General features: G+C 46.2%; 1 protein-coding gene and 1 pseudogene across 2 annotated transcripts; one reads left to right on the top strand and one right to left on the bottom strand.

Annotated features, from left to right (window-relative positions):
- Positions 1–15,295: 15,295 nt before the first annotated feature.
- LOC129687270 (small nuclear ribonucleoprotein Sm D3-like) lies at positions 15,296–15,661 on the bottom strand (annotated as a pseudogene).
- Positions 15,662–19,263: 3,602 nt separating this feature from the next.
- On the top strand, positions 19,264–24,831 carry Efcab10 (EF-hand calcium binding domain 10). 2 transcript variants are annotated; one of them, XM_055623043.1, is made up of 4 exons: positions 19,264–19,417; positions 21,930–22,094; positions 22,198–22,285; positions 24,761–24,831. In XM_055623043.1, the coding sequence occupies exons 1-4, from the start codon at positions 19,291–19,293 to the stop codon at positions 24,795–24,797; spliced, it is 417 nt and encodes a 138-aa protein (XP_055479018.1). In that variant the 5' UTR covers positions 19,264–19,290; the 3' UTR covers positions 24,798–24,831. The 2 variants fall into 2 exon arrangements, with proteins under 2 accessions (XP_055479018.1, XP_055479025.1); XM_055623050.1 differs by lacking the exon at positions 21,930–22,094.
- Positions 24,832–25,655: the final 824 nt, after the last annotated feature.

Raw genomic sequence — 25,655 nt, 5'->3', positions numbered from 1 at the left:
TGTGTGTGTGTGTGTGTGTGTGTGTGTGTGTGTTTCAGCCTACCAGGCTGGAATCATCTGAGAAGAGGAACCTTAATTGAGAACATGCTGTCATCAGATTGACCTTGAGGCATTGGTCTATGAGGCATTTTCTTGGTTGATGATTGGTGCAGATAGGCTCAGCTCGTTTAAGTAGTGCTGGAAAGGCAGACTTGTGGTGTAAAAGAAAGCAAATTGAGCAAGCCAGGAGAAGTAATCTGGTAAATCACACTCCTCCATGGCCTCTGCCTCAGTTCCTGCCTTCAGGTTCCTGCTTGAGTTCCTGTCCTGCCCTCCCTTCAGGCTGTATTTCAACTGTAGGCTGAAATCAATCTTTTCTCATCAGGTTTCTTTAGACCTTGGCTTTTATCACCAGGAAAACAAGCACAGCAAGACAGCTGGGTTCACTGCAGTAACAAAACATTAGCAAGGCACTTTGATGTTAGCAGCTCCCTTGGCTTTCAGTTCGGAAAGGAGCCACTCAAGACTGCATTAGAATAATGACTTTCCCTTGCTCCAAAGCAGGCCTAGCCATCCTGGCCTTCCCTCCCATATGAACCCATGCTAGCTGATTGCTTCTTTTTAAAATTTTATTTGTGAGACAGGAACCCATGTGTCCCAGGCTGGTCTGGGACTCCCTGTGTAGCTGGGGTCAGTGCTGGGATTAATGACATGCCAAACACAACCATGTTTATACAGTGCTGGGGATTGAATTCAAGACTTTGTACATGCCAGGCAAGACTCTAGAGCACACTTTTCCAGGGCAAATAGCTTCTTCTTTCTATATTTTTCTTATTTATTACATTCACACATCTATCTATCTATCTATCTATCTATCTATCTATCTATCTATCTGTCAGAAGATAACTTGTGGAAGTTATTTTTCTGTTCTGGGGATCAAATTCAGGCCATAAGGTTTGGTGCTGAGTCCCTTACCCCATCTTAAAAGGTTGTTTCAGCATCACTCCATTGAGCAGAAGAGGAAACCGAGGCATGCAGGTTAAGTGAGACACTGTGAGCCTGCAGCTGGCTGCTGGTAGCCCCACATATTTTTCCTTCAATTCAGTGTTCTCCCTACATTGCACTTCCTGGAGAAATCATCTCTACCTACAGGGTTCTCTCGCTCCCTAAGCCACTCATTTCTACAGGCATTTTAAAGTTAGATGGACCACCTGGTTAATCAACTCACGTTTTCATGATTTGTTTTGCTAAAATACTTTTCTCCTTTCTGGCATTCCCCATTGAGCAATAGCTTACTTGCTTAATGGATTATTTCTTGTATTCTGCTCCGGTTGGGGTTAGTCCAGAGCAGCAGCAGGTTTGCTGTGATCTATATTTCTGAATGAAGCGCTCATGGGTGGACTTTCATGTTTATTTTCTATTCATTACATTGGTATATCCACTCAATTAGGAAAGTCAAAGAGAAGATGTAAAGGAATGAATGTCCAAACATCTAATCCATCCTGTATAAGTGAGAATATTTGGAAAATCACCCTGGCACATTTGCCAGCAGCTTGGAGGTGTTGAGGTTATTGAGACAATTCTAAAGGCCAGTCTGAGGTAAGGTCATTAACATTGGGAAGGCACTTTTAGTTTTAAACAATTATGGAACTCTCTGGGTTTCCCCTTTCACCTTCAAATATTTTAGTTGTGTTTTTTTTTTTTTTTTTTTTTTTTTTTTTTTTTTTTGTAAGACACTATCACCACACACAAAGCTGCTTACTTCCTCTGCAACCTGAAGAACTGTGGCCATTGTTACAAGAGCTCAGACAGTTTGAATAAGATTTCATTTTTCTCTTATCCCACTGCCCTAGCTGATTTCCCAGCAGTCTTATCAGCAAATCCACCCTCTTCCCCAATATCTTCTAGGTTCTTGAATAATCCAAATGCAGCCCTGGGGGATGGAGAAAGAGGGTAACAATTCTGGCACATTCTTGAATTAGGACAAAGTAGGGCCTCATGGGAAAGAAAATAATGGGGCCTCGCCTCAGGTTCTTCACTTATTTGTGGTGCTGGGAATGGAACCCAGAGACTTGTATATGCTAGGCAAGCATCCTGCCACTAACGGAGCTGCATCTCCAGCCCCTTTGCTAACGGACAGAATGAGATGTGTGTTTTTCCAATTTTACAAGGCTCTTGGTTCTGTCCAACTCGATACTCCAAGGCCAGTTTGTTATAGCGCAGGGATATGACATTGAGCAGAGGACTGCTGTAACAGGATGTACCCACAGAGCTGCCGCTGGCTCCAGCTCACCTTCACGCACCTGGAAGATGCCCCTGCCAGGCCCATGCTGAGCCGAGCATTGTTTAACATTTTAATTAATGAAATAGCATTCAAAGTAACCTTGGTGAATTAAGGCCATGAATACAAACACACTGACTTGTATAATAGCTGCTACCTTTGGGGTGCACAGGGGAGATGTCTGGAGAGCTGGGAGATGCTCTGTAGCACTTCACCTGGGTGCTTGTCAAATGGATCTATTCACTTGTGAAATATTTATCAGGTTATAGACTTAAGATATCTTCATTTTCCTGGGTACTCTTAAATTTAAAGGCGGACAGCAGCTTTGGGGTGATAATTGTCTTAACAGAAAGAAGAGAGCTGGAGAATGCTGGCCACATGCCCTTTTTTCCTGTAGTCTCACTGAGTTGGTAGGGGCAACAAAGAAGGGGGTGAAAACACTTGCTTTGAAATTTGAACAGAGGGTTTAAAGTCACCTATGAGATGGTTGAACCTCCACAGCCACCCCCCACCCTCACCCCAACCCCCCGTACTTCATCTCCCACATGCTGTCAATCAGTTACCTGCTCTCCCTGCCCAGGACCCTCAGCACACTACAAGGTTAGTTTTTGGGGAAAGCGAAGTGGGACTCCGAGAGTTTTAATACCAGGCCCAGCAGAGAGAGTTACCTTGGGTTGGTGGTAAAGGGTGGGACCAGACAGGATTGTCTGTTCTCGTCAGAAATTCATCTGTAAAACTGTGCTGCATGCACATCTGGAGTATCCCAACACTTAGGAAGTAGAAGCAGACAGATCAGGAGTTCAAGATTATCCTTGGCTGTACAGTAAACCTGATGCCAGCCTGAGCTACTTGAGACCCTGTCTTCAAGTTCCCAAATAAATAAGTGAACATCAGTTTGCTACAACTGACATGCATCGCTTTGGGTTTATTCTGATTTGGATAAGCATAATATTCATATGCTGCATCATAATGACATATACAGGCATCAGAACTGCTCATATGGTTCAGTAATAGAACATCTGTGTGGCACATAAAAGGACAGGGCTTCCGTCTCCAGTGTAGAGGGGCGGGGCACTAGTTGACCTTACCCTGAGATTTCCAGGGTATAACACCTGACTCAACTTGGAAGGGCTGAATAGGGCTCAGTGGTCAAATGTCTGCCTAGCATGCACAAAGTCCTTCTTGGTTTAACTACCAGCATTTCACAAAAACAGAAAGAAAGGAAGAAAGGAAGGAAATATTTTTGAGATATTTTTATTCTGATGATGCATCAGAATGAAGACATGTGCCACTAAACCCAATGACATGGATTCAGGACCTGAATTCAGGACCTGGGACCTCCCAGTGGAAGTTGTCCTCCGACCTTCGCTTGTGTGCTGTGGCATGCACACACTTACAAATAAATGTAATGATTTCAAAGGCAGAGAGCTCTCACATGTGAATGCATTAGGGATTGCGATCACACGAACACACATACACACACACACACACACACACACACACACACGTGTCAGAGGTTTACACCTGATCTTTCTTGGAGAGCTTTTTAGTGGCGTTGTGAAGTTGGTGGGATTATCGTGTGTTCCACTGACACACACAATAGAAATCCATTCAAAAATCCATGTGTAGTCCATTGTAACTTGAACTGCAGATTAGACTTTAGGAATCACCTTACAATTCTAAAAAGGGCAAGACCTGGGCCATCCTGTTCAGTGCTGCTCAGTTGCTAGATAATGTCACACATCTAGTGTCCAATAAACATTTCAATTAAAAAGTAAAGGCTTCAGTAGTGTGTAAATAAATGTGGAACCATAGGCATTGGGGAGCAAGGAGGAAAGCATTTGCTCTTTTCAGTGCACCCTTGGGTCGCACACTGTCTTCTCTGGCTAAAGCAACATATATGTTCTGCGGCAGGATAGACAGAGACAATTAAGAGGGCACTGGATGAGAAAGGAGCCCTTCATCATGGAGTTGGGTTGGTGTCTCTCACACACAGGTAAGTGTTGAAGAAGACAAGCCAGAGAGATCATGAGTTCGAGGCTATCCAGGCTATATCTTAGGCTAGCACAAATGAAACCCCGGGTTCCAGCCTTACTACATAGTAAACTGAGTACAGCAGAGCATGCCTGTAATCCTGGGAAGTAGAGAGAGGAAGCTCAGAAATTTCAGGTCAGTCTCAACTACTGAATGAATTGGAGGATAGCCTGGCCTAGAGGAGACTGCCTCCTCCCCCCATGAGTGTGTGTGCATGTGCGTGTCTGTATGTCTGTGTGTGTGTGTGTGTGTGTGTGTGTGTTCCTTGCGAAGGTAATCCCATTCTAGACTCAGATCACAATGTTTCACTGGAGCTAACCTCGTCTCCCATTGAAAACTAGCATCTGGGAGAACTGAGTTACAAAATAGCCCTCAAGAGCTCATGACCCCTGGATGCAGCAGAAGTCTAATGTCAGGGGCCCAGCCATGAGAAAGCACCCCCTTCCAGTGTGCCCTCTGCCATCTCCCAGGAGGCCGAAGACTTCCAGCTACCCCCAGAGCTGGCTCCATACCACACCACACCTGCATTTCTTTGGCATCAAGAAATGGGTAAAAGGACAGGGATTCCCCTGAGATGGCAGTGTTGGTGGCGGTGATAGTAGCAGACTAGTACTGACTGATAGCACGCTAGCTTTGGTATCACATGCCCCTAACCCCTGAAATCAGGAGGCAGAGAGAGGAGGATCTGAGGCTGCCCGTGAGATTTTCCACTTCTCGTTTTCTTTTTCTCTTACAGGGCTTTGGTGTCCAGGCAAGTGCTCTACCACTGAGATACATCCCAAAGATCTTTTCTTACTTTTAAAAAGATGGGTTTATCTTTATTTTGTGGACATGAATGTTTTGTCTGCATTCAAGTGCACTTTGTGTGTGCCAGTTGCTGGCAGAGGCCAGAAGAGGACGCTGGATTTCCTGGAACTGGATTAAAAAGGGTGTGAGCCCACCATGGTCCTGGGAGTCAAACTAAAATCCTCTGTGAGAGCAATGAGTATTCTGAATCACTGGACCTTCTCTTCAGCCCTGCCTGCCCCACTTTTTGATAACCAAAACTCCAAGCTGAGGCATCTCTAGTTTGCTCCTGGTTGAAACAGAAAACAGAAGTGAACCCACAGTCCGTTCTGACCGGTTCTGTGTCCCACTTTTCTTGCCGTATAACCCCGCCCCTCCACACACAGCAGTAACCCTGAGCTGTGGTGCTTAAGTTGCCAGTCAGTCGGGCTGACAAGCCAACCTGACGCCATGCCCTTCAGGGGAGTGGGGTGCAGCTAGAGCCAGCAATGCTCCAGCTTGCCTGGGATTTTCTGCAGTTCAGCACTGAGATGTTCTTGAAAGAATCAGATTGGAGGGTCACTCAGCTCTAGAACCATTTCGAGAACGGTTAACAAACTAAGCTGCCCAGGGCACCTCTGTAAGACCTCAAGGCAATTTTACTAGACTTCTGGAGGGAAGAGGGCAGAGATGTTGACAGAAGTCTCCCAGACGGCTCAGCGTGTGCTGTGGGTGGAGACTCACAGTAGCTGCAGAGCAAGCAGGAGCTGTGTGTGCTCAGGCTTTTGCCTGACCAATACATCCTTGCCTTTCACTTCCCCCACCTGCAGCTCACCACTGTGGGAGTCCATCCGGCTATTCACTCAAACCCCCTGTGAGAAAGCATTCAATACCTTCAGACCGAGAAGACAAATCTCTCTCTCTTTTTTTTTTTGATTCTAACCTATTTGTGAGAGAGGGTTTCAGTGTAGCCCAGGCTGGCCTTGAATTCACCATATAGCCAAGAATAACCATACACCCGGATCCTCCTGTTCCCAGCTCCCCAGTGCCTCAGATGCCAATTGGTCCCTTCATTTTGGAAAACAGTTTAGTTCTCATCTCTGTTTCTGTCACTCTGTCTCTCCTCTCCCTCCATCTCTTACCTCTCTCTTTTTTCTATCTCTTTAAAAAATCGAGAGAGACAGAGAGACAAACTGCTGAGGCATCCAGACGTATCAGATCCTCCTGGAGGTGGCAGTTATAGCCACTTAATGTGGGTGTTGGGAATCAAACTTGGATCTTCATCCAAAGCAGTACGCATTCTTAGATACTGAGCCATCTCTCCACCTCCCTATGCTTTTGGAGATGAGGGTCTCACCATGTAGTCCAGGCTGCCTCTTGTTCCATTCATAAGTATTTACTCCTCAAAATATTAAGTGATATATCCACCGAAAGATTGTTAAGTGAAAATCCATAGCAGCTTTATTTGTCACACCCCCAAAGTGAGACAACCCAAAAGTCTGTCAACAGATGGATGGAAAAACAAATCCTGGCACATCTGCATGATGGCGTCCTACACAGCAACAAAGAGACTGAACTAGGGATGACATGTAAGAGTCTCAGACATTTATCTGCAGGCATCGAGTAAAAAGAGCCAGCCACCCACACACTACATGGTTCCATTTATAGGATGTTTTCCCAAGTGAAAGCAACTTTCCAGGTACAAGCAGTAAGGAGGTCAGTGGTTGCTATGAGATGGGCCGGGGCGGTGATCAACCTGTTCATTATTGTGCTGTGGTGATCGCATCACCTACTCACATACATCAGAATCTATCAAAGGTCACACTTTAAAAATGTACATAGTACACTGACTGCTAACTATGCCTCAGGAAAGCTGTTGAAGCACCAGCAACAGCAAAGCACCCCCACCCCCACCCCCCCGTGTTCAGGCCTCATCCTGAGAGATTTGCCTCACAAGCTCTGTGCAGGGTGTGAGCATCAGCGCGTTGTTTTGTTCCTTGAGTCCCAGTCACTGGTCAAGGTTGGCTGCTGCCTCCTGTTTCTTTCTCCCAAGCGCTAGGATTACAGTGCTAAACAGCGCTCCTGAGCCAGCTTCCGCAGTACTCTGCTAAGAACCCCAAGCGGCAGCCCTGCCTGCCTTCTACCCAGAGTCGCCCTCTCAAAGCACTAATGGGATTAGAAACGATAGGAAGGAGTGAGGCCTGGAGACAACACAAGAGGAAGTGACCCGGGCTCTGCAAGTGGCAAGGAAGCCCGCTTCTGCCTGGAGACAAGGCAGTGACAGCTCTGCCCACTAGGTGGCATCTGGACCCTTCCCTTGAGCGTGTTTCCAGTCGGGTTTGAGGAGCAGGACCCTGAGGGTGGCGCATTCTCCACATTGATCATTGTGGAGAAAGCCCTGAGACTTGTTGGAACAAAAGTAACAACTGGGGAAGGTGTCAGCTGTCCCACACCGCAATGGCATTGGTTCTAGAGGACAATGATCGGAGCTATTTACTCCAGGGCTAGGCCACTTCACAAGAAGGCAAAATGTCCTCAGCTGTCACAGTGAGCCATTACTGCTGCCCCTGGGGGCTCATACCTATTTCTTCCTCCATTCAGGGCTCTTCCTGTCTTTCCAAATATTTTTTAGGATTATTTCAATTTTTTATTTATGTGTATGTGCATGTCCACGCATTCATGTGCAGCACAGCACAAAGCAGCCTGTGGAGGCCAGAAGAGAGAGTCAGATGCCCTGCAATCGGAGTTACAGCTGGTTGTAATCCACCCGGTGTGGGTGCTAGAACCAAACTCAGTTCCTCTGCAAGAGCTGAGCTCTCTGAACTGGCGAGCATTCCCCCAGCCGTTTTCATCTTGTTTTTTGACACAAGATTGCTCAGTGGCACGGAACTCACTGAGCAAGCTAGGCTGGCTGGTCAATGAGCCGCATGGATCTGCCTGTCTCCCTCGGCCCTAGGATTACAAATCAGCAACACTATGCAGGCAGGGATTTTTTTTTCTTTCTTTCTTTTTTTTTTTAATACGAATTCTGGGAACTGAATTGGGATCCTCCCACCTGCAAGGCAAGGAGTTTACTAGCCGATCCATCTTCACGCTGCTGTAAACACTGGGATGTGAACTGGCAAGGGTTCTTTTCCAGGTACCACCCCTAGTTTTGGGGGGAATAAAAGCCCAGGGCACGAGTCCCAGACTACTCAGTGAGTATGTGGTGGTATGCTTAATGCCACAAATAACTGAGGTGATGTGAGTGTGTGGACACAGGGGCTGGGTGGTAGGACTAAGGGTGAAATTGTAGTCTGCGGAATCCAGTGCACCCACAAAGCCTGTCCCTGAGGAGTTAAAGCAGTCTGTAATACGGAAGAGAGAGATGGGAGAGAGGGGTGGGAGTAATATTTGGCTTACAGCAATTACTAATTGGCAAGGAGAGTGTCTGCTAAGACAATGGACGAGACAATGAATGGTAGTTGAGTTTGACTCAGGAGGAACACTCAACCAACATCCTCCAAAGCGGTCAGATAGACCACTATTCAATATCTGATACACAGAAGTAAGCTAAGGTCTGGAGCGAGAGATGGTGTGACAGGGAGGTGGACTCAGTATCATCTAAAACAGGTGATTCTAGGGATGTGAGGACCTTTGCAGAGCTTTGGACCACTTCCACCGCGTCTACACCTAGGGGTTGAGAGAGTGGGATGTATATCAACATACAGAGGTATTTTGACCATGTCTGATGCGCAGCTGTGGTAAATGCTACGGTAGAGTTTACCAGTGACCTCCATCTCCCATGTGGGGAGCCACAGGTCATTACTCCGAATGTAAAAATTGCCGTTCTGCATAAAAGTTAGCTGCATGTTTATGCATCATGTCCCTTACGGGACCAATATGTCTCCGGCCAACAGGAATCTCTAGTTTGACCGTAGAAAAGGCAAGCATAGGGGACAGGTGTTTTAGAAATCAATTTAGGGGGCTTGAGAGATGGCTCAGAGGGTAAGGACACTGGCTGCTCTTCCAAAGGTCCTGAGTTCAATTCCCAGCAACCACATAATGGCTCATAGGCATCTATAATGAGATCTGGTACCCTCTTGTGGCCTGCAGGCATACATGCAGACAGAATACTGCATAAATCATAAATGAATCTTAAAAAAATAAAATAAATAGATTTAGGTGTTATAGGAATAAGTGTCAACCTGCTGTCGAGGAGTCTCCAGACACCACCACCACATGAGTGATCTAGTTGAACTGTTGAGTATAGATTTCCTGAACCTCAAATCTCCATAAATAGAGTTTGCAACCAATAGGCTCCAGCAAGAGGGAGTAGAAAAGGAGGTAGGGCCTAACCCAATAGGGCTGGGCTCCAGTCTCAGCAGATGTATGAGGGCTCATTCTTCTGACACTAGAGGCAGGCTGATAGATCTCGATATCTCCTGAAACTTAAGAGAGCAAGGGCCTATTGGGGTAGAAACAGAAAAATAATTATTTTAGGATGATGATAAAAGAAAGGGTTTGAGATGAGAAGAATGAATCCATTGCGTGAGGCCATGAGCTTAGCAGAGGTTGGGGTATTATCCTTAAGGGATATATCCATTTAGGAGAAAGAGGAAGGGGGGTTGACCAGTAGGAGGGGGGAGGATCAAGTCTCCAATGTTGATCAAAGAAGGGATCGGGTCAGGATGAGGCTGAGGCAAATGTGGTGGATGAAGCTCCAAAGGAGAGTGTGAAGGGAGCCTAACAAGGAGGTAAGAAGGTGATCAGGGGGAAAGCTGGGACGTGAGGGCAGGAGGCAGAGTGGGCCATCCATCCATGAGCCGGAAAGGGAAGATCAATAGGGGTTTCCTTAGGAGGCTTCTGAATCTCAGGAGAGCCAATGGCAGGATCTATCCAATCAGTATGAAGTTCTTGGGAGAGTCTGATAAGAATACTTTTGAGAGAGCAATTGGTTCATTGATTCAGTTGGCTCACTCAGCATTCGACTGCCTGAGAACTGGAGGTGGTAGGGGATGTGGAAACACCATGGGAAGTTAAGGCTTTAGCTCAAGTTTGAGAGATTTGAAAGGTAAATTCAGGGCCATTATCTGTTTGAAGGGAGATCAGAACTCGGCATCAGGGATGACCTCTCTGGAAAGGAGATCGGAGATGGTCTGGGATCTTTTGTTAGTGGTGGCAAAAGCCCCTGCCCAGCCTGGGAATGTGTCTACCAGGACCAACAGTGTCTGAGATGTCCCACTGTGGGCATGTGGGTGAAGCTGAGCTTCAAGGCTGGCCCAGGGAGGGCTACCAGGGCTTGACGAGTGGGAAAAGAGAGACCCTGGTGCCCAGAGGTGGGATGAGAAGTTTGGCAAATTTTACAAAAAGCAGTGGTCATCTCTTGATCCTCAGGGGTAGGCTGCAAATAAGTTTTAATAAAGTGGGAGAGAGCCTGGCTACGGGGTGAATGATCTGGTGCAGACAAAATAAAAGTCATTGTATTTGGGTATGGTGCTGAAAAATGCAGGTTGCACAATGGGAGTGCCTTGTGGCGTGTGGGAGAGATCCAGGCTTCCAAGAGCAGCAGCTCTCGTTGCCTCTTAGCTCAGCCGTTTTTCCTGGAGATGACAAAATTGTTTGCTTGGTGCAGTCTGCAGTGGATAATTCCTATGGCCGTGGGAAGAGGCCTCTGGCAGGGCCATCATTTGGTCTGACGTAGTTATGGAACCTTCTTTTGTGGTTAGCAGCCTGGGCTCCTTACAAATAGCCGCGTGTGACAAGAAAATGTGAAAAGTCTACTTGGAGTCTGTGAAAAGTCTACTTGGAGTCTGTGTAAAGCTTTAGGGATTGCCCCTTTGCTAGTTGAAAGGCACGAGTAAGCGTTATTAATTCAGCCTGTTGGTTTGTTGTTTGTTGGACGGGCCTGCACTTCAAGTACTACGGTCCAAAACAATAGCATGTCCTGCTTTTCGCATATGCGAAGAGCGGGAGTACCAAATGTAGGTGGCGTGAGGTGGTGCTCCCCTGTCAATATGTGTAGGATGAGGTGATAGCTCTCTTAGGCTCTCAGTGCGGGAGTGGAATGGAGAAAACTCCAGGACTGGTTGGGGGAGGAGACTGGAAATGTTAAGAGGTGGGAATGGTTGGAAGGTAAGTGTGGTGTTCTCTACCAAGGCTACCCGAAGAGAGAGAACCAGGGGTGGGGGTAGCATTTGGAGACCCTTGTATGTTGGAAGGTGAGGAGAGAAGACAGTATTAGGTGGCCCGAAGGTTAACGTCTTTGATTCAAGTATAAGATGTTCAGCTGTGGCCAGAGTGCACTAGGTTCATGCCCATCCTTCCATAGTATGGTCTAATTTTTTTGATAAGTAGGCAGTTGGGCACAAAGGAAGGTCCCAGTTGGTGACCCAGAACCCCACCTTTTCAGTACTCTTTTTCAGTAACAGAGAGAGAGAGAGAGAAGAGGTGGTAGTAATATTTGGCTTACAGCAATTAATAATTTGCAAGGAGAGTGTCTAAGTTAAGTCTGAATGAGGTAGGTGGGGGCCAGGAGGACGGCCTGTTGAAGCTTAAAAATGGTTTGGTAATAGGTACAAGAATGGAATCCTGTGAGGGGCCAAGGGCCACCTCATATAAGGGGTGGGGAAGAAGAAAGAAAGGAGGAATCCAGGAGCATAAGAAAACAGCCATCCCTAGGAAGGATAGAATTTTATGTTTGGTGGTGTGGAGTGTGAGTGACTATATGACTATATTGTTTTCTATCTAGGGTAATGGCCATGGGAATTGGAGTAATAGCTAATCCCAGATAAGTAACCTGAGGGGTGGACAGCTGGACCTTACAGGGTTGAGATCCTATATCTCTAACTGGACAGAAAGTTTAATAAGGTAGAGGTGTCTGTAATTTTCAGGGACAGACGACAAAGGAGAAGAAGAAAGAAGGAAGAGACAACGAGAATAAGTCAGAGACCACCAAAGGTTGGCCAAATAGATGTGGGATGTCCCAGAAACACTGAAATAGGACTGTGTAAGTGAGTTGAGAAGAAAGCTGAGTGTTGCCAGGTATGATGGAGCATGCCTGTAATTCCAGCACTCAGGGAGGCAGGGGCAGGTGGATCTCTGTGAGTTCAAGACCAGCCTCATCTATAAAGTGAGTCCAGGACAGCCAAGGATACACAGAGAATCTCTGTCTCAAAAACCTTAAAACCAAAAAAGAAAGAAAGTTTGTGAGTTTTTTTTTTTTTTTTCTGGGTCGATCCAGGTAAAGGCAAAGATATTTTGTGTTTGTGAGTCTAGAGTAATAAAAAACAATGCATCCTTGAAGTCTAGGACAGAGAAATGGGATATCTCTGAGAGAACAGTAGAGGGTAGAGTATAGGAGTTGGGTATTATGAGGTAAGAGGAAATCACTTCTGAGTTGATAAGCCAGAGATCCTGAACCAAGTGATAGGCTTCACTGGGTCTTTAAATTGTGGTATAGGGGAATTACAAGGGGGAGAAGTGGGGTAAGGGAGAATCTTTCCTAAGAAGTCAGAGATAAGAAGGATAAGTTGCCTGAGACTGTGTGAGTGAATGTTGAGCCTGAGTGATATATTTGGTGGGGTTTTTATAATTGGATAATGAGAGGAGGATGGTGTTTGGCTATGGGGGGAGGGGGTTGGGCATCCCGTACTTGAGGATACACCTGAAAAGGTTGGTAAGAGAAAAAGGTGTGCCGGATTGTGTGGTTTGGAGAAGGATGGGGAGTCTGGCCAGCAAGCCTGGAATCAAGGGGATGGGAGAAACAAAAGAAATATAAGCGCCCACATTGGCTAGGAGGTCCTTGCCCTGCAAGGGGATGGGCCATGTTGGTACCATTAGGAAGGAGTAAGGGGAATACCTAAAAAATACATCTAAGTGGTAAGGTTTGGTGAGGTTGGTAGGACTGTCCCCATACCCTGACAGTAGGGGTACAAGAATGAGGGTTGGGTCCCTATAACTTCGAACTAGTTGTTCCTAGTGTCTACAAGGAAAGAGATAGATAGCCCTATACAGTGATGTCTAACGAAGGCTTCCTACCGGGGATGACAGTGGTTGGGCCATGGGAGCCTGCGTCCCCTCAGTAGTCCATACCCAGACCTAGGTGGTTCACCGGAGTGTGATTTGTGCCTGATGTTCTCACAGTAAGAGGGACAGGGGGGAAGTCAACACTCCAGTTTCCTTCCTTAGGGCACCTTGGATATAGTCTGGATGGTGTGAGGGTTTGAACAGTGACCCTACTGACTACATTTGAAACAGGGACTTGGCGTTCTCAGGCTTTTGGAGCCCTGGCAGCTGCTTTGACTGGCTGTGAGGCCCTGGCCAGTATCAGATATTTTTGGTTTTAGGCTTTTTCATCTCTCCCATGGCACACCTGAAGGCCACGGCTAAGATGTCTACCTGTGAGTCAGAGCACACATCCCCTTCTCATTAACTGAGCTCTCTCAAGCAGAAAAGAGGCTGGGGTCCTTTCTCTAGATGTTTAAATTTGGCCCTAATGTTAGAAAAACTCTGGAAGAAGCAGTAGGTCATAAGCTATTTTCCAGATGGAAACATCTGGAGTCTTGGGATCCAGATTGGTATATTATAGAAGGCGGGATAGGAATTGAGATGGTTTTCAGTTTTTGTCCTGGATGACGTGTAGGATTTTTTCATGGTTTACCACTTTAAGGGCAGCCTTGTGTAGACAAGCCAGGATTATAAATTGGTCCTTAGGAAGGATGCCCCCTTGGGTGTCATAATTCCATTCAGGGGACTGACCTGGGTGGGATGTTAGTTTGGTGGATTTCGTCTGCATGTGCTGTCGCCTGGTCCCGGGCTCACCTGCACTCCCCCAGGAGGTGTTGGTGAAAATCATATAAATCTTGTGGAAGGCGAGGTTGTGAGATTGGGTAGCATACTGGCATTCTTTAATAAAGGTGGAAGACTTGGCAGTGTTGGACCCCAATCTCTATTCTGTCTGAGTTCACTTAATGAGAAGGGCGTGTGTTCTCTGACCAAGCCGTCCATCTTGGCAGCCTCCTGCAAAGAGAGAACCATGGCCAGGTAGGGGGAGGTAGAGGGGGTCCTGTGGCAGAGCCAGAGCGAGCAGCAGGAGGCTGAAGGTGAAAGTGGGCTCCCAAGAGGATTGATTTGGGCAGCCTTACCACTGAGGAGGGAGAGGGGGAGAGCAAAGAAGCCAGACATAAAGAGAGGGGACTGTGGGCTGAGGCCAGCAAGGATCGTAAGCATGACTGAAACGGTAGAGGAATCATCTGGTTGGGACCTAACAGCTAGGAGAAATTGTTTCTTCCTTGTTTGGATTATGTCATGTGGGAGAGAGGGCACATGGCAAAGTCCATTCTTTCCAACACTAGCAAAGATGGCTGTTAGCCACGTGGCTGCCTCCATCCCTACGGGGACAACAGCTAAGATGGCAGCATGCCTCACATTTCCTTAAAGATTACCTATGTAGGGCTGGAGAGATGGCTCAGAGGTTAAGAGCACTGTCTGCTCTTCCAGGGGTCCTGAGTTCAATTCTCAGCACGCACATGGTGGTTCACAATCATCTATAATGCGATCTGGTGCCCTCTTCTGGTGTGCAGGTGTACAGGAGGACAGAATACTGCATACATAATAAATAAATAAATCTTTAAAAAAAGGATTACCTATGTATAGATTTTTAACTATCAAGCCTGGTTTTATGAGTTTTAAGCTAAGCTTTTGTTACAGATTTTACAAAGTTTTAATCATACCCAGTGTGCTTACAAATCTTGAGATACAGAAAGTTTACATGATACTTTTGCAAATCTTGAGGTAAGATTTAAACCTTAGCAAAAGTTTTAGAGCATCAACCCAAAACTAAAAGAGCATGAGGTGAGTAGCAATAAAAACTAAAAGAGCATGAGGTGTGTAGCAATAGTCCCCATTGGGAATATTTTGTCCCTTTATTTGGTTTTGTCCTCCTTTCTCTGTCACATAGTCAGGTGGCTCTCCTGATACAGGACAGAGATTTTGGAAGAAACCTTTAAACAGCATGCATGGAGCTGGAGGAGGGGAGCCATACCCCAACTCCAGAACCAGCTTCTTTTTGTTTTCCTGGTTCATTTTTTTTCGAACCACAAAACAACCGTATTTTATTTAGCTTAAGTCTCTCTGATACAAAGAGAAATATCAAAAGAAAGCCTAGGACATACACACATGTAATCCCCCCACCAAAAAAAAAACCCTGCCATAACCTAAGAGCAAAAAGAACAAAGCTTCCTTTAACAGAGAAAATTATCTCCGCTTCTGGAAGATGTTTCCATGCCCCATTCCACATCCTCTTCCTCTTGCAGCCACTTGGACCTTCCAGATAGCAGCTTTTTCTCAGCCGGCCCCTGAGCCTTGCTCTTTATTTTTCATGCTCTTTAACATGGATGCATTTTTCAACATGCCAGGCAGTATCAGCGATTGGTGCCACGTATGTACACCTGTTCCAGCTGGGCCATCTCTGTACGTGAGCGCAGAGCTGGACAGCTGGCAGTTCATGTTGTCCTCTGCTTCAATGAGCTTCCCTCGGCACACCTCACCAGGGCTGGTCTCACATGTTACTATGTGGCCCTCAGCCACGTGCAAGACTTTAACCAGCGCACTGATCGGCATCTTGGCAGGACTCTTCTTGTGCCATCCGCCGCCTTTCCTCGCCAACCAACTGCAGGCTGCTTTTCGGTTCTCGCACGAGCGTTAGAAGCCAAAGGTGTGCAGCAAGGGAGGCCCTGGTTTGTATCTTTATCCCGCAAGGCATTTGTTGTACTGCTTAAGAGCAGAAACACTTAGTAACAACATGAATATTTATACATTTCTCTTAACTGTAAAAGTTTTATTTTCTTTCGACTTTTGAAATTCTATTTTGTTTTTATAACAACTGAAAGGCTCACTGCTTATGCTTTTAGTAAGTGTAACATTTTCATGATATGTCTCTTTCACATCTGTTAACTCAATCCTCAGAGTCTGGACTTGATCATTTGATGTTGTCATTTCTACTGACAGAGATGCCAGAGTGATAGGGCATTTGAGGCCGTGCACAGGGCATCCTGTGAGCAGCTGCTTGGTGGTTTGTTACATCAATCCTCTCATCTTTTTAATATGAATTTAGTCATTTTTTTTCATTTTACACCCCCATCATATGCCTCTCACTCCTCTCCTCCCAGTCCCTCCCCCATGCCCCACCCCTTTTCAGAAAAAAGGACCCACTCCAGCCCACTGAATTGCATCAGGACTTAGTACATCCTCTTCTACTGAGGCCAGAGAAGGAAGCCCAGCGAGGGGAACGTGATCCAAAAGCAGGCAACTTGAGTCCATGTCAGATACGAGCCATGCTCCCCTTGTTAGGGAACCCACATGAAGACCAAGCTGCCCATCAGTTACATATGTGTCATGCTATGGCCTTGTTGGGCCTCAGGAAACTGCTGGATTGCAGCACAAAGGGTCAGGAGATGCGGTCAGGTGAAAGGGTCAGCTGATAGCTTTAAAGACGGTGGCTGTGGATACCTCAGCCACCAAGAGTACCAGAGGGGTGCTGGACACTCAGCTGTCACTTCCTTGAATGTGAAGCATTCACACCAACTGAAGGGGAAACTTAACTAATTGCCACCGGTGGATGAGGGGCTGAATGATCAGTGAGCCAGAGGTGAGTCTGTTGCAGGTAGACTGGAGATGAGGGATAGGGTCCCAGTGCAGCTCAGACCCCCAGGGGAGTGCAAGCACCCGCTGGGAGAGCCTATGGGAGTCGCCAATGTGAGAGTTACAGCTCTGAGGGGAAAGTATGGAATTATTACAACTCTGCTCTGGCAGGTCGGGGAGTAGGGGAGGTTTCCCCAACTCAAGGGAAAGGTATCCTGACAGCGAGGCAGCCAAAGAATACCGCAAAGTCATACTGCACAACAGACTTCTGGGAGGGGAACACCCAGGAGGGTGGCTGCCTCTACTTGGTGGAGAAGCAGCAGAGAACTGAGCAGAACACGGGGGTTTATATATGTGGTTTCTTGGAGGGAGGCGGAGCTTTCCAGGGTGGCCTGGGATTAGAGATCCCCGAGGTGCCTCCTGATCTGGGGCAAACTCAGGGATTGGTGGGATTTTTTTTTTTTTTCCTTGTAGGGTGGGGACTGGCAACTCTCCCTCTTTGGGACTCGGAACTGCTGTTAGAGGCCAGGGAAGTCTGGGGTGGGGCTGGCTATTGGAGCTCCTCAGGTGGAAGTGGGTGGGGTGGGAGGTGAGGGTCTGTGCGGGTAAGGGTGTGGGGAGGGAGGAAGGCTGGCCGCTTGTGTGCCTCAAGGGAACCGGTCCAGCGCCAGGCTAGTCCAGGAGCCTGGAAGCCAGAGGTGTCCAGGATGTGGGTGCTGCAGGGAAGCTGGAGTTGGGTGAATAGGTAATAATGAAACACACAGGACATAAATGACTTTTTAAAAAGTGACTGTAAGGTGTTCTCTGTCTCCTGCTAGCAGTCTTCAGGGAGTCCAGGTCACAGTTCCTCCTCCTCTGTGGATCCTGAGCTCAGAGATCTCAAAGCATTTGGCTGCATTAAAATTTCTAAGCCTGCAGCAGCTGAAAACTTCAAAATCAAACACAAAATGAATCCAAGGTGTTTCTGGCAGTGCAGTGTCATGGGCTTCCCTGCAACCTTGGTTCTGAACACACAACAGGCACACTCCGGACTGCCAGTGTGTCGTATCATAAAGGGCCAGCAAATGCCACCCAAGCTCAGATTTGAGGAGATAGTATGTAACGAATTGCAGTGTTTTTACTGTATACACACATTTTCTTCTTGTGCTGAAATAAAATGAGAACGAAGACTTTTAATGTTTTCCTACTGTCACTCAAAAGCATACCATATCTTTGTATTAGCCTGTATTCAAAGTGTTAATTAATTTCTTCGTTCACTTATTTATTTTACTGATCTGCCTCTGGTCTTCCAGGGCTGGGGTTTCAGGGGTTCACTTCTACATGATGCTATAAATTATGAGTTTATGTTTTGTTTGGTTTTGCTGGGGTAAAATCTGGACCAGGGCTCAGAGACTGAGCTAAAAGCCCAGCCCTTTTAAATAGGACCTTCTGGTTTTGTTCGTTTAGTTATTTCGGAGTGGTGGTGTTTACCAGTGCTGGGGAGCTAGCCTCCTGTCTTCATATGCTAGTCAGGGTCTATTCTGTTGAGCTAGGTCCCAGTCCCAAATGTTTGATTTTGCCGCCTTGAATTTCATAAAAAGAATAAAAAAGTAAAATCAGAAAAATGAATTTCTGTCTTGTGGAAAAGAGAGAGTTTCCAGGAATTACTGGAATGGCCTTAAACATCCCCCAGCCATTTTGTATTACATACCTCTGTGAAGTAGCATTCTCAGCTTTGACAATTATAAAATCAAAATACCAGCCAACTCTGAAAAAACGTAGAAGATGCTCTGCATCTTGCAGTATCAAGTATTCAGCTGACATTTAATTCCCTACATCAAAACAAGCAAGTACCTACGCAAATTCGCTTTCATTGTTAACGAAAAGAAAAATGTTTTGTTTTGACGTAGTTTGTTTTGGTTTTCTAAGGCAAGGATTATGTATCCCAGGCTGGCTTTGACCTCCCTATGTAGCCAAGGACGACACTGAGCCCCTAATCCTCCACCCACAAGTGCTGGGTATACACGCGTGCCTTCAAAAAACTGTTTTAAGATTAATTTCTTTCTAACAGTACATTCAGAATTTATGTATCTATCTTATATACCTATACACCAGGCTCACACAGAAGTGTTGAAAGCGGAGAAAGTTTAAGGGACCCTGATGATGTATATAGTTCAGCAGAAAACATCCCAAGCTCAGGATCCATAACCTGAGACCTGCCGGAGCATCGCTGCAGGCCGCTCACCGGGAAAGCGTTATTTACGCCTCTCAGGTGCAACCGTTCTTTTGCTGTTGGTGAATCCCCGTGTTCCTATCACTTAAAGCCTCCTTCTCCTCCTCGGACAAACAGGTACAGGAAGGGGGACCCGGACAGACAGGCCCGGCCTCAGTCGGTGAAAGGGTGAACACGGCACCACAAGCGTGCGTGTCCTCCCAGGCTGCCCGCCACACCCACGCGCCTGCCCCAAGGAGGATCCTGGAAGGGCGTTGCCCCGGGGTGGGAGGGAGGGAGAGAGAGAAAGAGAGAGGAGGAACCGGGTAGGGACGTGGAAGAAGGCGTGAGGTGTGTCACGTGACTCACCGCGAAGGGGCGGAGTCAAACCGCCCAGACGCTGCCTGGTCGCCTAGCAATGGCTCAGCCAAGCAACAAGAAGGCTCGGGGTAGCCGGGAGCTTCAAGCCAAGGAGTATTTAGAAAAACATCAGATCATGGAGTTGTTGAGCCAGCTTACCAGCTTCCTCGTCTTTGTCAGACCAAGTAAGGGTCTTCCTTCCATCGACTTTCTCTACCTCTCCCTAAGTAAAGGGCGCCCGGCCGCCGCTTCGCTCCCCTCCCCTCCCTGCTTTCAGAGCCCTGCTGTAGTCCGTGGACTCTGTGACCCCCACCGCCGCCCCGACCTTCCACCCTGAGTCAAATACGATAAACGGCCTCTGAGCCTGCGGTGGCAGAGGCTGGGGACTGCCTACTTTAGGTCCACCCCTTAGGAGTGCGTAGGGCAAGACTGAAAGTCAATCTCGTCCACTGGAAAATGGAGACAATAGAATGGATCTAATGGCGACAAGACGGTACAGGAGGATATTAAATGAATTACAGCTGAATCGGCCTTGGCCGGGCAAGCAACGGATCTTCAATTCCAAGGACGCTCTGATTTATTAAGGAAGCTAAGCAGTTGCTAGCGTGAGCTGCCAGGGTGAGCCAGTTTTTCCTGGCATGATTACACATTAGGCGCCTTTAAAATTTGGGTTATTTCATAATTTTTGTTGGTGTACGGGAAGACGTTATGTTGGGATGAAAACAGGATTGCATCCTCCCAGGGCGATTTGAGCCTGTGGGCCTTCGTAACGACTCTCCAAAATTCCAAAATGCCTGTTTACCTCAGTGGAGAGAAAAGGAAGTACTGTTCCAACTCGGAAATAAGCAGAAACCAGTATGGCCACCTAGGAGATGAGAAAAACCTTCCGAAATATTTTATTTAAAAAAAAGTGTTTATTTAAACGTGTGTGGGTGTTTTCCCTGCATATATGGCTGTGCGTCATGGGCGTGCCTGGTACCTGAGGAGGTCAGAAGGAAGTGTCAGACCCCCTGACCTGGAGCTACCCGTGTTTAATCATACTGGGACCTCAACCAGAGTCTCTTCAAGAACAAGTGCTCTTAACCACCGACCTAAATCTCTTTACCATGAAACCTAACACACACATTTAGTACAGCCAGAGTTCACAGTCAGTGCTGTTTTTAGAAAAAGGTCTATAGCTAACATACATATATACTATGCTTTGATTACATTTCCTTTGTTTCTTTCGATTCATGGTCAATGAGGCCTAGAATCGTCTGGGGCATGTCTGTAGGGATTATCTTGATTAGGCTAATTGGGCTGGGGAAACGTGTGCAGGATTAGGATCTTGGACATACAAAGGGAAAGTGAGCTCAGCAGAAGCGACCACCTCTCTGCTTCCTGCTCCAGGGCCTTCCCTGACTTGTTAGATTTTAATTTGGAACTGTGAGGCAAAATAAACCCCTCCTCCCTTAGGCTGCTTTTGGCAGAGTATTTTAGCATAGCAACAGAAAAGTAACTTAGAGATCCACACTTCAAGTATTTGTTAATGAAAACATATGTGTAGAGAATCCAGGCATTGCCATTAAAGATGGCACACACTTTTAATCCCAGCACTTGGGAGGCAGAGGCAGGCAGATCTCTTGAGTTCGAAGCCAGCCTGGTCTACAGCATGAGTTCCAGGACAGCCAGGGCTACACAGAGAAACCCTGTCTTGAAAAATCAAATAATATATACATACATACATACACGCAGAGACACATATATATGTAATATACACACACACACACATATATGTATATTCATACATAGGTATGTAGAAGACAGTATAGTGAAATAAGATTGGTCACAAATTCTAGCAGTTGAAGTTGATTGGTCCATTACCCTTTTCTTTAGGTTTGTTTTTACTTTTATTTATGTGTGCATCTGTCTTAAGTATGTCATATGTGTGCATGTGCCTAAAGAGGCCATACGAGGGCATTAGGTCTTCTGGAACTGGAGTTAGAGGCTATTGTGAGCTACTTGAGGTAGGTGCTGGGAACAGAATATGGATTCTTTGCAAGAACAAGTATTACTAAATGCTGAGTCAGCTCCTCTGTCCCAAAAGCCTTAAAATGACTTGTCACCAATAACTTACAAATGATTTTTAGAAAAGGTAAGCATAAAACCTAATATTCAAAGAATAAGACACAGTGATAGCGTCTTCTGCCATGACTGTCTCATTTTTCCTTTTTTTTTTTTTTTTGGAAAGTGGATTGAATTTTTCATTTTTAAATCATTTCAGTAGAAGAGCCTGTTGGCACAGAGCACCACTTCTGTGTTAGAAATAAACATTCAGCCACCTCATCAGAAGACTGCTTTTGTCTAGGACTATGTTTCTGTTACCTCTATTTTAGCTGGTCACCGCCTTGCCTGCATCACAGCATCCCTGTCTTTCTGATTTCCACCTCTGTCTGCAAGTTAGGTCATCTGGGGAGATTTTAGGAAATGCCCAGGTCCAGACTGGTCAGGGCCACCAGTCACCCGAGGCAGAGCATTGCTAGGCCCGGTTTCCTAAGTGATCTCTCTTGCACTGTAAGTTGCATTGAAGCAATGACTGCATCCGGGTGCCTGGCGCAGGACCTTGAGCACAGGCATTCAGTGACTCTTAAGGGACTATTTCTACCTGTGACACAGCTTCATTTCACGTAAGAATGAGTTTCAACTACCTATTTGCAGAAGACCCGAGAGAGTATTTAATCATTCTTTTGGAACGGCTGAGACTCGCAAAGAGGACAGACCTGATATACCCGTACTTTATGAACAACACTAACATCCTGTCCATGTTTGAGATGATGGACTCCTCCGGCAGAGGCTGTGTCTCGTTCATGCAATATAAAGAAGGTCAGTGTGACCCACGCACCGGAGGAGGAGACCAGTCACTTTCTCTACCTGAAAACAATTCTGGTTTGTAAAGTTGCGTTTCTTTTCCTTTTCACTTTTGCAGCGTTAAAGAACCTGGGTCTGTGTACTGCAGATGAAGTTTTGAAAGATGATGGACATATGATAACTCTGGAGAAATTCAGGGATGAAGTGTAAGTTTTTAAAGATATTTTAGTAATATGGTATGATATTAATACCATTATGTGTAGAGAACCACTACCCTTGTGTGTGTGTGTGTGTGTGTGTGTGTGTGTGTGATGGCACACATGGAAGCTACAGTGTCAGTTTTCACCTCCCATATTGTCTCTTTGTTGTTTGCCACTACAGTGCGTACCCCAGGCTAGCCAGCTCATGAGGTTCCAGGAGTCTCTGTCTCCACCCCGAATCTTGCTGTAGAAGCACCAAGTTTGCCTCACAGTGTTAGCTTTGCCTGGGTTCCGGGGCTTCGAACTCAGGTCCTCGCAGTTGTGCGGCAAGCCGTCTCTCCGCACTCCCATGGCCCTGTTGAGAGAAATATTTCACCCCCTTTAACTTTCAGCTCTCAGGAAGTGAAGGCAGGGAAGCTTGCCCTAGGAAGAAGAGGGACAATGGTAGACGTAGAGAGGGAGTGTCTGAGGCAGTTCATTCTTTTCTCATTAGAAAACCACATCATGCTTTTAAGCCCAGCACTCAGTAGACAGAAGCAGGCAGATATCTGTGAGTTCAAGGACAGCTTAATCTACATTGTGCATTCCAGCACAGGCAGGGTTATGTAGAAAGACCCTGTCTAACAAGTCAATCTCTCACTCTCTTTCAGAAAATAGAATAGAGTGTATCTTAAAACAGTTTCTCAAAATTGCATTCTATAAAGTAAATATCAACAATGTAGGCTCTGTGCATGCTTGACAATGAATTTTTTGAGATTTTATTTTTGTTTTATGTGTATGCGTGTTCTCCTGAGTGTTGTGTACCACGTGCATGCAGTGGCCACAGAGGACAGAAGAGGGCGCTGTAACCCATTGGCGTGGGGTTACAGCCTGTTGTGAGCATTGAATCCAGGTCCTCTGGAAGAGCAGCCTCCTAAGAGCTGAGCCATCTCTCCAGGCCCCAGCCCGGCAATTTTAGATTGAGATATTACAGCATCGAGTGTGCTAAAAAATTGCCGTGTCAGAAAAAAACAAAAACGAAACAAAACAAAACTGGGATAAAATTTTATAGGTGTAGAAATCTTCCAGCTAATGTCTCAGTTAAACTCAATTCATGTAAAAGCTTTCCTCAACGAGGATTTATTAACTCAGGGGTCATCGCTCGGGCTGGGGATGTCGATGGGAGTACCTACTTGCCTTGTATGATCTCGAATACCACGCACAGAGTACCCATTACTCTCAAGACCAAGGAAATGGTAAAACGGGAGGGGGGACCTTTAAGATTTTCTTTTTCTTTTCTTTTTTTTTTGGTCTCAGATCAGGGAGATGGCTCATGTGGCAAAGGGCTTGTTGCACAACTATAAGGACCCAACTTCAAATTCTGGGCTCCCATGTAAAAGCTGGGCACGGCGGCACATGCCTGCAACCCTGGCACTGGGAAAAGCAGGTGTGTCTCTGGAGCTCACTGGCCAGCTAGTCTAGCTTAATCAGTGAGCTCCAGGTTCACTGAGACCTTGTCTAAAAAGTAAGGTGGAAAGCAACTGAGGAAGACACCTAGCATCAACCTCTGGCCTCCGCTTGCACGTACTCCAAACCACACCTAGACACACACACAAAGGATTTTCAGCTCACCAGCTTCCTAAATGTGACCGCAGGCAAATGACTAAAGCGGTAGCTGGTATCTAAAATGTTTCAGCCAGAGAAAAAGGTTTGCTATCGTCACAAGAAATGGAACTAGAAACTGGGTTGTTGCTTAGTGACAAAGTACTTGGCATTGACATGAAAGCATGGAGTTTGCTCCCTAGGACCCATGTAAAAAGTCTGACATGATGACACACACTTGTAATGCCTGCCTGTGGGAGGCACAGACAGAAGGAACGCTGGGACTTGCCCATAGCCCCGTCTCCAAAACACGTTGGCCATCTTGAGGAACAATCCCCGAGGTTGACCTCTGACCGCCACAGGCACGCAAACGAGCATCCACACACATGTTTGTTCCACACGTGCACACATAAGCACACCTTCAGGGGAATGCACACACAAATACAACTAGGAAATACTTTTCATGGAAGGGTGCAAAAACAGAGTATTAAGAACAACCAGAGCTTAACCACCACCTCGTGAAACATATTTCTTGGGGATCAGGGGGTTGAGACAGACAGGATCTCACTATGCTGCCCGGGCAAGTCTTCAGCTCTCAGTGATCCTCCTCCCTCAGCCCCCAAAGTGCTGACATTGTAGATACCTTCCACCATTCCCGCCTCACAGTGCATTTCTTATATAAACGCATTGAATTCCCAAACTGTATACAGGAACCTCAGTGACCAACTGCCTCTGTAAGTATTTCTCCAACGCATTGGCTGTTTTCTCCAACAGCGCCCCTTGATTAGCGCAGTGGAGGGCAGGTGTGGCTGACTTCTGCTCTCTCTCTCACTGTCTGCAGATTTGTAAAGCAATCACTCTGCTTCTCCCAGCTGAGTTTACTCTTCTTTGTCTCCTTAGGAACAAGAGGATGGAGAAAATATGGTCAGCATTTTAGTGGCTTCGTAACTCACGAGAATAAACGATTCTACCAAGTTTTCATTTGTCCAGTTTTATTAATTCAGAAATTTCTCAGACAACTTTTATCCAACTGTCATCTTTGTCAAACAACCATTTTCTCAAACACATGCTATTCTCCATTGTTAGACCAGTTTGTCCTCAAATTAAGCAGACTCTCAGAATCTTGCTCATCTGGCTTATAAATTCTGACTTCCTTTAAGGCTGCTGTGGCAGGAAGGTACTTGAAAGCTGACTGCAGGACATCTTCCAGAAGTACTGCAGAACTGATGTTTAAATTCAGAACATTGCCGGCTTATACACTGTGTCTGTGTGGGGGGATCCTCTATTGCACCATAGGATGGCAATGACCTTTGGAAGGCTACACAGCCGTTTTGACCATCTGCATGCCATCCTGGGTCTGCTTTTTCCCTCGGGGAAAACCAATGTTGAGACTATAAAGGCTTTCTTTTCTTTTCTTTTCTTTTCTTTCTTTTTTTTTTTTTGGACAAAGTTTCATGTACTCCAGGCTGACCTTGACACAAGGATGTGTAGCTGAGGATGACCTTGAACTTCTGGTCTTCCTGCCTTCATCTCCCATCTTCTGGGATCGCAGGTTTCTCCACACACTCAGTTTATACTGTTCAGGCTCAAACCCAGGGCTTTGTGCAAGCAGCAAGGAATCTACCAACTGAGCCACATCCCCAATCCCTCAAAGCATTTTGAGTGGAGGCACATAGCAGAAAATATTACCTTTACTTAGCTAAAAGCCATTATATTTTCTTAAGATTAATAACAAGACTAAAACGTAAGTCTATTAACATATACTGTAGTGATTTGAATAAGAATCATTTATGTG

The sequence above is a fragment of the Psammomys obesus genome, unplaced genomic scaffold (genome assembly GCF_907164565.1).
Source record: "Psammomys obesus unplaced genomic scaffold, mPsaObe1.curated_primary_1811, whole genome shotgun sequence".
In the NCBI taxonomy this organism is placed as follows: domain Eukaryota; kingdom Metazoa; phylum Chordata; class Mammalia; order Rodentia; family Muridae; genus Psammomys; species Psammomys obesus.
Note: the sequence above shows the minus strand (reverse complement) of the source record. Positions and strands in the feature narration are given on the sequence as shown.